We start from the raw sequence: 16,053 nt of genomic DNA, 5'->3' as shown, positions 1-16,053 counted from the left end.
CTGCTACTTCCCTGGACCTGGTCCTAGGTTGTAGTTACGGTAGTTATCATATAAGAACCTGAACAACATAGTAAGCAAACAGTAGTAGCTTGTGTAATAAACCCATCAGTACCTATTCCGATTGTTATGCAAGAAGCCCTCTTGCATATCCAAACTGGTACTGAAGTGAAAATTCATATATTGCAGGCAATGTAAGTCGTTCTGTAGAGTTAGAGTAAAGGCTACAGACATCTATACACCAGTTCTGCCTTCCGTGTGTTCAGAAGAATGCGAACGCAGTCCTCCACTACCACAATGAAATGAAAGGACACAATACAGGGTGCACCTACCCCCTGACTGGGGTTGCCGGCTGGTACACGGTGGGCCTTTAGGGACCCGGACACAAGCCGCAGGCAGCTTTGGCGGGTCTCCCCAGAGTCTGATGACCCCGGAATCCGGACACCAGCTGCAGGCAGCTGTGGCAGGTCCAGCCGGCGGCACCCACGTTGCAAGCACACTGGCACAGCCAGCAATCTGCCTGTTGAAGATAAATAAAAATAAATGAAGAAACAAATGGCTGAGGACAGCCCTGGAATTGCATCCGGCTCCCTCGGCACTTAATCTAAAACGGAGTTCAGGTGGGGTATAGAGGGGGAGGAGCCAGCTAAACTTCTGAAGAAATTTAAAGTGTCAGGCTCTACTCATCACCTGCCTGTACCCCATTGTGTATACTCCAGTGTCCCCTAGTGGATGAAGGAGAAATACATGAAGTCACAACTGTTGTTTTGTCATGTTATTTTTGGCAGTAAGTTAAAACCCACAAATATAACTACGGCTGTACTTAGGCACTTCAAATTTTAATCGTGATATCGAAATTCTTTCTTTATCAAAAGTTGGCTGCATGTATGACAATCACAGCCCCAGCAGCATCTCCCAGAGACCAATGTGCCTTTGTCATCAGGCAGAAACGTGGTCATATTCAACTCACTAAACTTCTCTAACACGAACAGTTGTAACCCCCATGCTACTGGAGCATATCAAAGCCCATATATTTCTGAACTAAGCAATTTAGAGGTAAAAGCTTAAAAAATTTCAAAATATGCAAAACATGGTGTTAAGCCCATCCCTTTCTGACAGTTTTCATCTTAAAAAGCTACTGGGGTAACTCAGAGCATGAGATAGTCAGAGCTTTATGATATCCAAATAACTAATATGCTGCACTTTGATTGTTAAAGAGCCATGGAATGTGCCTTTAGAATGTTATAAAGGAGGTGGAGGAAATACCCCTTTACATTTACAATTAAACTGCAGAATTGTAATGGACAGTCAGTTTACAGCAAATTTAAGAGTAATGGGGCCGATTCTGAGTTGGGCACAGTCACGTCCATCTCAGTGTGTTTTGCCGGTCGCCCATCTGTGACTTTATACAAATGCTGCTACAAAGCCCTTCCCTCGTGTATATACGCAGGCATGAATGTGTAATACTGGGAAGCCCACTGTCAGTGTCCGTAGATACTCAAATACCAATTGGGGAGTCTTTAGTCGCACAATCGGAACTTGCACCAACCCTGTGGCAGGTGCAGTTTCTCTGCCAGAGTAAGACCTTCTATGTGAGCGTCTGTGTATGCCATTACTTTCACCAACATGCCTGCGACACTCCCATAACACGCAGTCTCCGTGCATGCACTAAATCACCTCCTGTCACCGCCCCGGAACACCCACTACATTTTCAATGCACTCGCTGTGTGCCCCTAAAATTACAACAGCAACTCTATACAGACACAAATGGAACACATGCAGCAGCAAAATAAATAAATTGCCCCACTGCGTCCAACTCAGAATTAACCCCAATGTGTTGGGGCACCCTAACAGTCCAGGTTTTCAGTATATCCATACTTAAGCACAGGCAACTTAATTAGTACCTCAGTCAGTTTGCTTATACCATCTATGCACAAGCATGGATATCTTTAAAACCTGTTAGGGTGCCTTGAAGACAGAGTTTGGGAACCTCTGCACAATGGGCCTGATTCAGAGCCGCTCGCTCTGAATCAGGGCCGGGCTTTTTTTTTTTTTGGAGCGGCCTCTTGGCCGCTCGCGTAGCTGTGGGTGACCACCCACAGCTACAGCGAGCGGCCATGATGATGGTCGCGATGGTCTTCGGGCTTGCGACGAGACCCTTGTGGAAGGGTCTCGTTCATCGCAAGCCCCAGAGAGCTTTCGGCTCTAACAGAGCCGGAAGCTCTCCATTGACATCACTTATGATGTCAGAGGGGCCGCCCCCAAACGGCAGGCGTTCTCATGGGAACGCCTCCATTCAGGCAGCCACCCCCCCGGCCCGCCCACCAAACGGAGCGAGCGGTCACTCAACATCGACACCTCGTCCCCTTTGGTGCGAGACCCGGAGCGACGGAGTGCCCGTCGCTAGCCGGGTCCAGCGAATGCGCTGTGGGCCACCATCGACCCGGTTGCGAGCGCTCAGCGCTTGCGACCGGGTCTGAATCAGGCACAATATGCTGAAGATAAGATATTGCTACATTCCCCTCATCTCCCCTTGCTAGAGAGGGGGTCCGCAACCTATTGTGCTTAATATATTCTCATCAAAACGGGTTCCCAAATTCTACTTGGCTGCTTTCTCTTCTGTCCTGGTCCATACAGGACTTCAAGGTCTTTAAGGCAGGAAAAGCCTTGTGGATGAAATGTAGTCTTTAAGTCGACATTTTCAATGTCGACAGCACAATGTACACAGTTATAATGTTGACTGGCTACGTGTCAGAATGTTATGTAAAATGTTGACATTAGTGTTACATGAGGGTGGGAGGGTTAGGTTGTGGGGGGAGGTTAGGATTAGGTTAAATGTGAGGGGAGGGTTGGTTTAGGCACTAGAGAGATGGTTAGGGGAGAAATACTTGGTGGAACACAGCAGGATCACAGGTCTGTCAGGACCCAGAAATAGAACAGCTGCAGCCATCGGGAGCAGGTAAGTGACCGCTGAACCACCAGGGAGGATATGGCGACATTTCATCAGTGTCTACATGATGAATGTTGACATGTCAACATTATGACCATGTCGACACGACATATCAAACCACAACCTTGAGGTTGAATGGCTCAGTTTATTGGGTGCACAGCGAGCATGTGCAGTGGACAGGACAAGGAGAGATCAGAGTTAAGGTATCAGTATCTTGGGTGTGATACATCAAATACCCTTTCATTGCGAATGAGGGCAGTACTTTTTCCAGTACCTTATGTTCAGAACATACAATATTAAAGACAAATTAGACACATATGCCCATGTGATGATTATTTACATTTAAGTAAATTGAGCTCAAATTACATGCTATATTTTGTAATTTTATAACATCTACCATCTATTACTAGCACCAAAAGTCCCTGAATAACAGTGCTTCAGAGGTTTCCAGGTATGTAATGTCACTCTGCAAATGTTTAGTCTGGCTAAAAAGGAGAACATAACACTTATTCTGTGAATTAAGGGAAATGTGCAGAAACTACTAGTGCAATCGATATTTGAAAGAGGTTTACATTACTTCCTGGAGCCAAGGCCGAGTATCATCCACTCTACCAAATAAATCCTATTGTATTATTTATCATCAGTGAAAACTTGTGCTGTATACACACTTAGCAATGTGTACCGAGACGATATGTCGGCCCGACAGGCCGACATATTGTGCCTCGGGTACACACTGAGTGATGTAAAGAACGACGGAACGTTCCTTCGTACCGTCCTTCATTACCTGCAATGTCGCCACATGCGATACTGTCTGGTTGGTGGCGCAGCACAGCCGACCGGAAGATATTGCATGCGACCGTGGTAGCGTAACACATGGGACGATCCGGCCGATATGTCATTCCGAATCGAAAGGAAATTACATATCAGGCCGACATCATCCTAGTGTGTACCTAGCTTTCCTGTTACTCACAAAATGCTAGGACTCTGGTGATTAATAATAAATAAAACAGATTGTAGAATACCGTGCATCTATGTGTGCGTTTTTGCCACTAATATTTTAATTCTACACGTACAAGATGAAGCTAGTCTCAAGAGCATTACCTCACATCTTTGCCAACTGTCATGGCGGCGATGACCTTCTTCACGGCTTCCTTGCGTTTCTCTTTCTTCTCATTGTTCAATTCAGCCTTTAGTTCAAAAATCTCCCCTGAAATCAGACAAAAACAACTGGTATACACATATTCCGGAATAAAACCATAACGAGATATTTTCACATAGTAATTAAAATAAAACAGAGGTCTTTGGATTGCAGACAAAGATGCAAGCTACCTGCAAAGGGGACAAAAAAATTAAAAAATCCTGCTTCTAGTTATTTTGCCAATGGAACGTTAATGTAAATAAGGTTCTCTAACATATAAACGCTACTCCGGACCAGGACAATAACTTGGGATAGTGTAGAAAGCAGACTACATGCAAGTGCTAGAGATTCTGGTGAGAGCCTACAAGGTTGATAATGAGGCCACTTATATCACTGTTGTTTCAGCCAAAATATTTCAGACTGCCAATTTTGGGTTTACTAAAGTTCCAGTAATATTAAACGACGGCGTATTTGTGCTAAATTTCACACATCACCAATCCGTTCCACTGAAAAGGTGTAATGTTGGTTCTACAATAGCATCCAATAATGCTGTGCTTTGGTTTATTTGTTTATTTATATGTTCTAGGTAAAGCTGCAAGTCTCTATTACAATAAATTAAAATGTTCCACACTCAAGTGAAGGAAGGGGAAATGCACAAGCCCATGTACAACACTTTCCACAGAGTATTAGCACATGCAGAGTATTTCTCCTGACCATTTATGCTGGAGATTGGTGTACCACCATACAAATACAGAAGGAGAGGAGGACAATATACATGTTCCTTCTAAGTAAACATTAGTATCAGAATATAATTTGAGATAAAAGAAACAAATCAGTACTGCACCTTTCTTGTTTGTGGTGAAATACTTGGAATCTGTCATGTTTGCTCTTCAAGCACCTTAGGAAAATAAACTGTATTAGAATAATTCAGAAAAAAACTGCAGCAAACAAAATATTGTTGTGATTAACAGCTGCATTGTAATCAGTGCACCAATATGTCACTAATGACAAGTGTATGGTCAGGGGTAGCAAAGAACAGCATTATGTTTAGTGCAGTGACACGGGAGATTAAAGAGGAACCATAATGTACAGAAAAGATTTCAAATGTTGGCAGAAATGAAATTGCATAATGGAAGAGGCATAAATAACATTTACACACATTGGGGCATATTCAATTGGGGGCGAGAATAGCAAAAATCCAGCACCCGCGGGGTTTTCCTGCAGATGCGGGATTTTTTGCTATTCAATTAGGAGCGGGGTTTTTAATTTTTTGAGCACCGTGAGGTTTGTTTTTTTTGCGCACCACCAGCGCATGACCAATTTTTCCTAAAATCCACAATTTTAGGAAAAAGGTTGGGAAATGCTCTGGGACCCTGGGGGCAACCCTCCTAATGACTAATTAAGCAATTGGAAGTTTACAATTAGCTTAGTCAGTAATACTCACATTCCGAAGTGCTGTGTTCGGCATCCAGCATCGGGGCCCGTTCTCCTGCAGCAGCGGTATGTATGTGAGTGTTTATGAGTGTGTGTGCGCGCATGAGTGTGTGTGTGTGACCCCCGGCGTGTGTGTGTCCCAGTGTAAGTATACCCCCAGGTCTCCCAGCAGCCCGCTCCTCAGTGAGAAGATGGAGGGGAGGCCACCGGAGACCCCCGGGCAGGTAAGTGTAATTTTCTTAATTTATTTTTTTTATGCGACGCAGGGTTTTCAGCTCTGAAAACCCCGCTACCACTTTTTTTTTTTATTGGATACCATGGGTATCGGGCGCGTGCATACCCACGGTAATCCAAAATTAGGCGCAAGTTTATTTCCTCGCTAAACCTTGCGCCCAATTGAATAGCCCCATAGATTACATAAGGGATGGTTGAGAGGATCTAAAAAAATTTTTTTAAGAAGTAGTTATATAACACCTACTTATTCTGCAGAGGATATTTAATGATTCACTTCAGTCCCTGTCACAGTGGAGCTTACATTTACATTTCCTCCCAAACGGACTCACACTCATACACGGTCTGATTTTGTCAGCAGCAATTTAACTTACCAGAATGTCTTTGTAATATTCCCACTAGGGAATTGTGGATATATAAAATGCTATCAATTATGCTATAACAAAATTTATTTGCACTAATCTTTGTAGTACTCCCCACGTACCACTAAGATGACACATGAGGATGAATAATGAACTTCATCCGCTTGTCATTTTTATGGCTTCAGAATATATGTAATTCATTGTCATCTTCTTCTCCACCTCTCCCTCGGATAGAATGGTTAATACTATTTATATGTGTTGAAAATTCAACCAGCAATGAATAAGTGCCCTTATGGAAGGATAATTTTTACACTCTGGCCAATGCTGACCAGAGAACACACATGACCTAATCAATTAAATTAATTTACAATCGTGTATCCTCTTACCCTTAACCATTCCTTACCTTTATAGGAAAAATAGAAGTCTAATATTTGCATAAAAACAACTATTTTATACCCCCCTAGGATGACTTATGCACTGTGATCATCAGTTAGTGCAACTTGAGCACACCAGCATCTTAGGAGTCAATCCTATATACCAATTATTAATTTCATCAGCTTATCACTATTATTGCTCCACAATATATGATACTTAAGGTTATCTACCTCTTCCTTGGACAGGATGGTAAACACTATTCATACGTGTTGAAAAATTCAACCAACACTGAACAAGTGCCCTCATGGCCAATGCTGACCAGAGAACACACATGATCTAATCAATGAAACTAACCCATTATCGTGTATCCTTTCACCCTTAACCATTCCTTACCCCTATAGGAAAGATAGAAGTGTAATTTTGCTATAATAATAACCATATCATTTAAATTCAAGAGACGAGAGTGTGAATTCATTTGTGTATATTACGTTGCAGTGAACATTTCATTATTAAAAAGGTAATGGATGCCTAGGATGAGACCCACCACTTCGTGACTGCCTCATTATATTGGGAGCAATGATCTGTTCTCACTGCATATTAACCCTAAAGGACCACTTTCGAGAGAAAATAACAATACAAAAATAAATTTCAAAAAAAAGGCTCAGCACCAGTAACATCATTTTTCTTAATCTGAACACTGTTTTGTTTGGCAGAGTATAGTAAGAAGGTAACGCAAACGTTACATACAAATTGATAGGGAAGTATTTAACTAATGCCAAACCATTAGAAAACATGGTTAGGTAAAATTGTGAAATAAATGAACCCAGTATTATTTTAAGAACATAGAAACTTAGGGTGAAAGCTTGAGAGACAACCCAAATCAATGTCAGGTTATCTTAAATTGAGGGTAAAGATTACTTTATGTAAAGATGAAAATAGATTTTTTTTTTTACATAACCCCCCCTACTGTTTCCTTCAAACTATTACTCTACACTGCTGGAGAATAATGTTATCTTTCATTCTTCCACTCTCCAATATCAAAGCGCTTTTAAGCGTTTTTTTTTTTTTTTACAACACTTGTGTATAAGAGTGATCTGACACTGGTAGAATTGAGAGCTGTTTCCTGACAGAGAGGCCTTTGCACTCCATCATTAAGAAGCATTCTCTGCATCTGATACCACTGATTCTTGCGGATCCTACTATTCCCATCCAATATACGGTTCAGAGGTGGACGCAGTTCACACGCAGCTGCTGTGCGAAAATACGAGTATGTAAAAGTAGCAGGAGGAGAGTGTAGTAGAAAGATGCCCACTGCAGGCTTTTGTGAGATGCTGCTGGGTCTGAAGAGCCAGTATCGGATCATCTACGTGAACATCGGTCATCTAAGTAAGCCTCAGGTTAGTCAGGATGCCCGTGTATTTCAAGTAAAGCTTGGTCCAAAGACAAAGTTGCTGGACTCAGCATGCCCAGACACCCAGTTTCTGTAACGCTGGGAGGCGCTGCCCCTTCCCTGCCACCAAACGGCAGCAGCAGCTTAGGGGGCACTGTAATCGTCATAACAGACACAGACCTGCACATGTGCAGTACACATTCTGCGCATATCGCCAAACATCAGAGATGTACATAAATCACTGGGATTGCGTACAATTCTCGATCAGGTCCATACTGCTGTTTGGGGTAATGCTGAATAACAAAAACAGAGTGAAGTTCATGGGCCCCCAAAGTAATCCAGCAGAACATGGTTGGGTAAAACCTCCATGCACAGTGGAAAACGTCTCAGTTTACTTCTGCTAAAATTCAAAAATATATACTTAGGGGTAGGATAGTGGTATAAGAATAAGACAATGTCATCATTTCTGGAACTCAAGAAGGAGAAGGAAAAGTTGTAAGGTAAAAGAAATTCCAGCTGCGATTTGCTCTTTTTCAAAATGCAGAGTAGTAACACACATTTTATATCTTGCATTATGGACCTTTGTTATTATGGTTATTATTGTCAATATAATCAAATTATAACAATTAAGATGCAGAGCAGAAAAGATTAGAGAAAAAAAAGTAGTAGTGCTGCGCTCATATATTGTAAAGCAGCTAAATTGTTATAATGTAACATGAGATGGAGGTTTTCTTGAGCGATATAAGGAAGGGGAGTGAGGGATGAGGGATGCCATAAATAAATATTATAATAAAAAGAATAGAAATAAAGTAAAGGATAAATTTAACAGAAAAAAAAATTAAATAAAATAAAAGGATAGATGAATTGAGAATATGAATCTAGAAAATGTGGGGAGATTCAATGGTTAAAACAATTGAAGCATATAAAAACATGTCACTTTAATAGTGCGTGCCAATGTATATAGCCTTTTTTGAAGTAGTGGGGAGCGGACCTCGGGAGAGGTGTGGACAGTCCGTCTGATGGGGGTCCGCAAGTGCGGTGAGAATTGTCCCTAATCTTACCCTACTCTGGGGCTTCTTCTGTGGCGGCAATCTCCGGATGGTCTGTGGAAGCGCGTGGTGCCGCGCTTCTTGATGACATCAGACGCTCGCCGATGAAGTCACTTGTATTCCACTAGCTCCAGCTACTGTCTCCGCCTATGGTCCAGCTCCAAATCCAATGCGTTTCACACCATATAGGGTGCTTTATCAAGGTTGCTTGTTAGGTGCAATGATGCTCTTTAAATAGGATATGACTTTAGTAGGAAACAGGAAGTTAATTTCTGGAAGTTGTCACGAAAGGGCGGTAAGCACATGGTCCTGAGTTCAAAAAATACAGGTTTCAAAAAAAATAAATAGATTCATATTCTCAATTCATCTATCCTTTTATTTTATTTTTTTCTATTTAATTTATCCTTTACTTACTTCCTTTTTTTCTATTCTTTTTATTCTAATATTTATTTATGGCATCCCCCACCCCTCACTCCCCTTCCTTATAGCGCTTAAGAAAACCTCCAGAGAAGAAAAGATATTGGTGAAAGTCTGCAGATGAACTTCAAAAGAGGAACTAAAGCTGGGTTTATAAGTAATTCATTATATTCATCTATATTTCTATGTACCTTTTCTGCTATTATTGCAGACAATATTGATTAGATATATCTAAGATTTGTATGAAGCATTAGTTATTCTTCTGTTTTGGACATTATGCAGATTGGCAATATATCTAGGATTTATATGGAGTTGATAAGAACATAATAGTTGGAAATTTTCAGCTGCTTTTTTTACTAATTATATATAGGAACATTTGCTGTTTTTGGTCACATTAAATTGCTCTATGTTGTGTATGCTTTATAACACTGTATTAAGTTTATACAAGTCTTGCATTTAATGTGGTGATGGTTTCTGTACACAACTACGTTTCCATAGCTACGTCTTCAGAGAGGCTGCTCACCACGACAACTGGGGACCATCTGATTAACTAAATCAGAACTGGACTCCAGAACTGTGTAATAAGACAATGTTTATTCATTTACAACTATCCCAGTCACAGAGTTTATAGTCAACCTAATTTCTCCACCGCAGACATGCTCAGAGGCCCAATGTTAGCCAGGGAGGGAGCACATACAAACTCCACACCGTTTTGTTTAATTGAGGACATCCACTTGGGCATCACTACAATTGGGAACATTACTGGACAGCTTGGAATGCCCCTATTTGACATTAGGAGGGACAGGATTCCTTAAATAAATAATCAAACTAGGATGTAAATAAAGGCAGACTTGCTTTGCAGAAAGAAGTGTAGATTGGTGTATTTAGATACAGGATGAGAGCCCATGCATGTACAAGTTCCTGCAGTTTTTCACCTTTATTTTTTTCCTCAAAGCTTGGTTTCAAAGAAGAGAAAGACATTATCTGCATATAGGCACAATTTATGGACAGTGACATGTAACAGGTGGCTGGGGAATTTCTGTGCCAAGCTCAAGCTAGGTACAAACTAAACGATGTGTGGACCGGCAAAGGCACAATGAGATGGAACGATATATTGTGTTGTCCATAAACACTACACGATCTGGTGTAAGACTGTGCGATATATATCATTCCATGCTACATTTAGCAGATGGGACGATGCGATGAGCTACCGCCGTGTACGCGCAATCGGATGTACGCAATATAAGATCCGTGTATATTGTTCCATGCACCCAGCTTAAGCATACTTGCCGACTCTAGAATTCTCCTCTCTGGGAGCAAGCCCAGATAGATGCGGGGACCGGATGGTAAATTATTCGCATAATTTTAGCCTCGCCTCCTCCCTACTGACCCGCAGTTTCCCGCAGGGAGTAGGCAAGTATGAGCTTAAGTCGTTGGGTTATAGCAAGTACAAAGATCAGAGGGGAGACGGAAGAAAAATCCAGAAAAGAGCAGATGTTGGACAGCGCTAGCCGTTTGCTTAAACTACATGAATACTGAGTAAGCCTTGTACAATAAAACATTTGAACATTTCAAATAGATAAGATAACTTAATTATTATTTATGGATTGTAACATACACCTGAAATTACCCGTGAGTACAGAGACACATTCGGAGACTACATGTACCTTCCTGATTTAGATATACTAAAAAGGACAATGACACTTTCCTTTCAAATTGGATGCTGGCGCTTGTTACCACACAGAGCACACTGACCTACAGACTACAGGCTCATACACACTACTAGATGATAAAGTGAACTATATGGACGATAACGATATCCTTATATCTTCCAGTGTGTATGCACGATATCGTTAACGATGCACGCTCCCACGGATCGATAACGATGTCTTCCATCGCCTGTACTTGCTAAAACTAAATCGTCAGATTCTGCAAGTTCGGGAATGTGGCAGGGTGACGTCACTGAACGATATCGTTCAGTGTGTATGCTTAATGTTGTTCCTGACATTGAGCCCGGCAGTTCAAGGGATAAAACTTAACGATATCGGTCATGGAGAATATCGTTAAGTGTGTATGAGCCTTAAGACTAAATAGAATGTGATATACGGCGCAATACCCTTTAACTCTAGCCGCCGGACCGCTGCACATGTCCATATCACTTAGACAGCAGTGAATTAAAGACCAGGAGCTCAACTAAACATATACGCTGGACTGCTGAGTACAGTTTGCAACATACAGTACAGACAGGAGACAGGCAGCTCCATAAAGCATTCCGGAATCCCATGCAGATGCAAGTAACCAGCTGGCAATATATCTTGCAGTCTTTTAATCATTCCCACTACAGCAGATTTAGCACTGACCCAGCTTACAGTATTGGTAACTCCTTTAGCCTCCTCCACTAGGAACTCTTACAGCTGCATATTGATGGAGCCTGCACATTGGGAGATGTCTTCCTAACAGGACTACAAGTAAGCAACTGCACTGTGAGAGTGAGTGCTATATTCAGAACTGATTTTTAAGCTGGGAACACAAAAATCCTATAAATTGGGTGACTGGACAAACAGTACACACAATCAGACTGTATGGTTGTGAACTGTAATCTCTGACTAAATTTCAGGGCACTAAACTGTATATAAGCAGCACTGCACACCGAAGAAGTCAGCTTGTTCACTTCCTTCACAAACTCGTTACTGAGCTCAACAGAGGCCACTGGAGAGCCATGATCTTCTATTACTAAAGTGGTCTGCAATAGCAGGATAGTTTTGATCGACTGCGATGTGCTTTTGGAGAGGAAGCTCCATCACGAACCAGTGTGTTCGAGTGGTTCGCAGAATTTCAACACGGGATATGGTCCCTGGAAGACGAGGAACGCTGCGCCTGACTTGTGTCCACCATCACCTAGGATAACTTTGCTGCCATGTGGGCCATAGTCAGGGCCGGTTATAGACATATGCATGGTACGCTGCTGAGTACGGCGCCACATAGTGGAGGGCGCCTCAGCTGCGACCATGCAGGCCACAGGCAGACTGTGTCTCTGTGGCACAGCTGCACCACGAGTGTAGTGCTGACCAAACGGAGTTCGGTGAGCACTACACAGTGACAAACACACAGCTACCGGCATCAGTGTGTTTGCTTTAATTAGCAGCCAATGAGAGTCTGTCAGACTCTCAATGACTGCTGCTCCCACTGACGGAGACTCGCTGGAGCGGCGGGAGCATTAGATTCAGGTGTTTGTTTTTTTTAAATTACGTGTGTATCTACTGGGTGGGGGGACTACTACTAGGGGCACTACAAGGGGGGCTACTACTGGGGGCACTGCATCGGGGGACCACTGCATAGCAGGGGGGCCTCCACTGGGGGCACTACAAGGGGGGGCTACTACTAGGGGTACTACAAGGGGGTGAGACTACTACCAGGGGTACTGCATTGGGGGACTACTACTGGGAGCACTGCATAGGGGGGCCCCACTAGGAGCACTACAAAGGTGGGGGGAACTACTACTAGGGGCACTACAAGGGGGGTGGAGGACTACTGCTAGGGGCACTACAAGGGGGGACGGGGACTACTACTAGGGGAATTACAAGAGGGGGGACTACTACTAGGCGTACTACAAGGGGGGGACCACTACTAGGAGCACTGCATAGGGGGGGTGGGGGGAGAACTACCACTGGGGGCACTGCATCGGGGTACCTCTATTGGGGGCACTGCATGGGGGGACTACTACTGGGGGTACTATATAAGGGGCACTGCATAGGGGGGGACTACTACTGGGGGCCCTATATAAGGGGCTTACTACTGGGGGCACCACTACTTGGGGGCACTGCATAGGAGGGACCTCTCCTGGGGCACTGCATAGGGGGGACCACTACTGTGGGCACTATATAAGGGGCACTACAGGCGGACTGCATAAGGGGGACCACTCCTGGGGCACTGTATAAGGGACACTGCATAGGGGGGACTACTACTGGGGGCAATGTATAAGGGGCACTACTTGGGGCCTGCATAAGAGGGACCACTACTGGGGGTATTGCATACTGGGGGTATTGTATAAGAGGCACTACTGGGGCCTGCATAAGAGGGACCACTACTGGGGCATTGCATACTGGGGGTACCGTATAAGGGGCACTACTGGGGGGACTGCATTAAGGTGCATATGGAATGGAAAGGACTGTTCCCAGAGTGACGAGAAAGGGGTGTGTCATGGTTATGGCTTTTTCCATGAGACCACGGCCCCTTAATTTGTTTGGGCACGTGCAACAATATGCCTGGGCCCCCAAAAAATATACTCGCTTACCAAAAAATTTGGGCTAGGGCCGGCCCTGGCCATAGTTGAAATGGACGTCAGGGTGACTGTGACCCAGTTAGAGAAGGAGAAAGGCATCTCATCGGGATTCGTCCACTTAATACTCCACAAAAAAACTTGGCCTGAGCAAGGTTTCTGCACGCTGGGTTCCCCATCAGCTGACTCACGAGCAGGAGGCGGCTCAGGTGACTTTGTGCCGCAACATGCTGGTCAGAGACTGGTTTCACGCAAACTCCGTTTGGGAGATGAATTCTGGAGCTACAGTTTCAACCCAGAGACAAAACAACAGTGGACACCAGTTGGAGGTGCGCACGGCGTGGCCAACCAGTTGGTGGTTGTTATTGTGGCCAAGACTGGTCATGTAGCTACCGTACCACTCGTAAAGCAGCACATAGTCACTGGGAACTGGTACGTTAACCACTGCCTTCTGCAAGTGCTGGAAGCCATTTCCTGGAGGCATCCAAGAACTCACAATCGTGTAGCCCTTCCCCATCATGACAATGCACATGTCCACAAGTCCAGTATGTCACGGTTCTGATATTCTGTATATCTTGCCCGGGACCCTTACGTATGACGGATGTGTATAGGAAACGTGGATGTTTAATGATAACTTGGCTCATGGGTAAACTAGTGACAGTGTAGGAAACACAGACTTATGATATGCATGGATACCGAACTGGAGTAAACAGACCACGTCCTGTTGGCAACTCCGCGCCCAGTGACCTGCGAAGGCCAGCAAGACCAGGGATACACTCCAGAAGCAAAGGTGAACTCCACTGGGTATAATTACTAAAGTGAGAGTTTTTAGAAATGGAGATGTTGCCCATAGGGGGCAAAAAATAAAAAAAAAGTGGCCAAAGGGGGCGTGTCTTTATGAGGTGTCCCTTCTTAGTCACTCCTGGGGGCGTGCCCAGCCCTTACGGACATGCCGGGAAGCCCCCAAGCGCTGTGGTCACTGTGAATGGATGCCGGGCGCATGCGCCGGGCATACATTCACCGGTGGTGACCGCTGCACTACCGTTTTGACGACCCGCGGGTGGAGACAGAACCCGCAAGCTGTCTTCAGCGGGCCGCTGAAACAGCCTAGCGGGAACGCTAATAGAGGAGCTTGGTCATCCACCGTATAATCGGAACCTGGCCCCCTGCGACTTCTTTGTGTTGCCGGAAGCAGCAGTGGAGACTTTCAACCAGCATGTAGAAGACATACCTGCTTTGGACAGGTCCAGCTGCTTCACCAAGTGGTATGAGCGCATGCAACTAGTGAATACTTTGAATATATGTATTGTGGACTTTGTTTGTAAATATAGATGTGTCTTTATACAGCTTTGCTGCAATGCGATGTGACTAGGATGCACCAGCAGAATGGGCTTATTGATTTGATATGCAACACTTGTATATCTGTGTACGACTGAGGGCCATATCCAATCAGACAAGAAAACGTTAAGTTTTCATATGCAAAAACTTTGCGCATTGTTCGCCTGAATGTAGTGTTCATTCTAGTACCCTGCAGGTAATCAGTGAGGAGGACATATTTTAATTTTGACGGTCAACATTTTAGATGTGATGTATCGCTACAGTAACTATAGTGATACATCATGTATAAAATTTTGTTCTTCAAAATTAATATATGCCATCCTCACTGATTATGTGCAGGGTGCTAGAATGAATACTGCGAATGTGTGACTTTTCTTGTGTATCGCATCTGCCATTATTCACGCAATCCTATTGTAAAAGACATGATGCGGCATTCGCCCGAAGAAATACCTTGACGTTAGCGGCGAAAAGTACAGCTGAACATGGAGAATTTTGCCTGGACTCCAAAAAAAGGTCAACTAAGATAGGATAACATTATAGAAGTCTGTTATGGGCCATAATAAAAGGGTTTTGGAGTTCTCAATTTGTGTCAAATAGCTGTTGTATGCATTTTTCTCTAAGGGTGAAAAATTCTACAAAGTTAAAATTTTGTGAAAAAAAAAATGCTGTAGTTAAAATGGGGGTACATTACAATGGGTGCAAGTATGTTTCTGTGTCATAAAAGTGCATTTTTTAAAAAGCCCCCCAAAATACCAATTTCCAAAAATGTTTTACTTTTTCACCTGAAAAATTACATGTCATTATTGGCCGAATTAAACGAATTAAAGAATTATTTTTGCTTAATTGGTCATTAGGAGGGTGTCCAAGGGGTTCTGAACCAAGTCCCAACATTTGTGGCCAAAAATAGGGGTTTTACACAACTTTTCACCTGCTCTGAGATGGTGAAATCTTTTCGCCACTTTTGACTATGAAGAATTTGCATGTGTGAAAAGGCGCCTAATAGGATAGCACAAAACGCATTTCTAGCTAAATGTTCGCACAAGTGTAAACTTTTTGCACAACCGTGGTTTATCAAAGCTAATTGGATATGGCC

At 43.5% G+C, this 16,053-nt stretch overlaps 1 protein-coding gene across 2 annotated transcripts in view; it reads right to left on the bottom strand.

Annotated features, from left to right (window-relative positions):
* The window catches only part of AP2B1 (adaptor related protein complex 2 subunit beta 1), a 143,301-nt gene that overhangs the window by 120,825 nt on the left and 6,423 nt on the right, over positions 1-16,053 (bottom strand). For both annotated transcript variants that reach the window (XM_088446385.1, XM_088446386.1), the window contains exons 2-3: positions 4,930-4,983; positions 4,049-4,154 (exon numbers count right to left, since the gene is read on the bottom strand). In XM_088446385.1, coding sequence (XP_088302511.1) covers positions 4,049-4,154; positions 4,930-4,966 — 143 coding nt within the window. In that variant the 5' untranslated portion in view covers positions 4,967-4,983. The remainder of the gene's footprint in view (positions 1-4,048; positions 4,155-4,929; positions 4,984-16,053) is intronic.

Source organism: Taudactylus pleione, unplaced genomic scaffold (genome assembly GCF_031769625.1).
Source record: "Taudactylus pleione unplaced genomic scaffold, aTauple2 ptg000397bl, whole genome shotgun sequence".
NCBI classification, from domain to species: Eukaryota; Metazoa; Chordata; class Amphibia; order Anura; family Myobatrachidae; genus Taudactylus; species Taudactylus pleione.
Note: the sequence above shows the minus strand (reverse complement) of the source record. Positions and strands in the feature narration are given on the sequence as shown.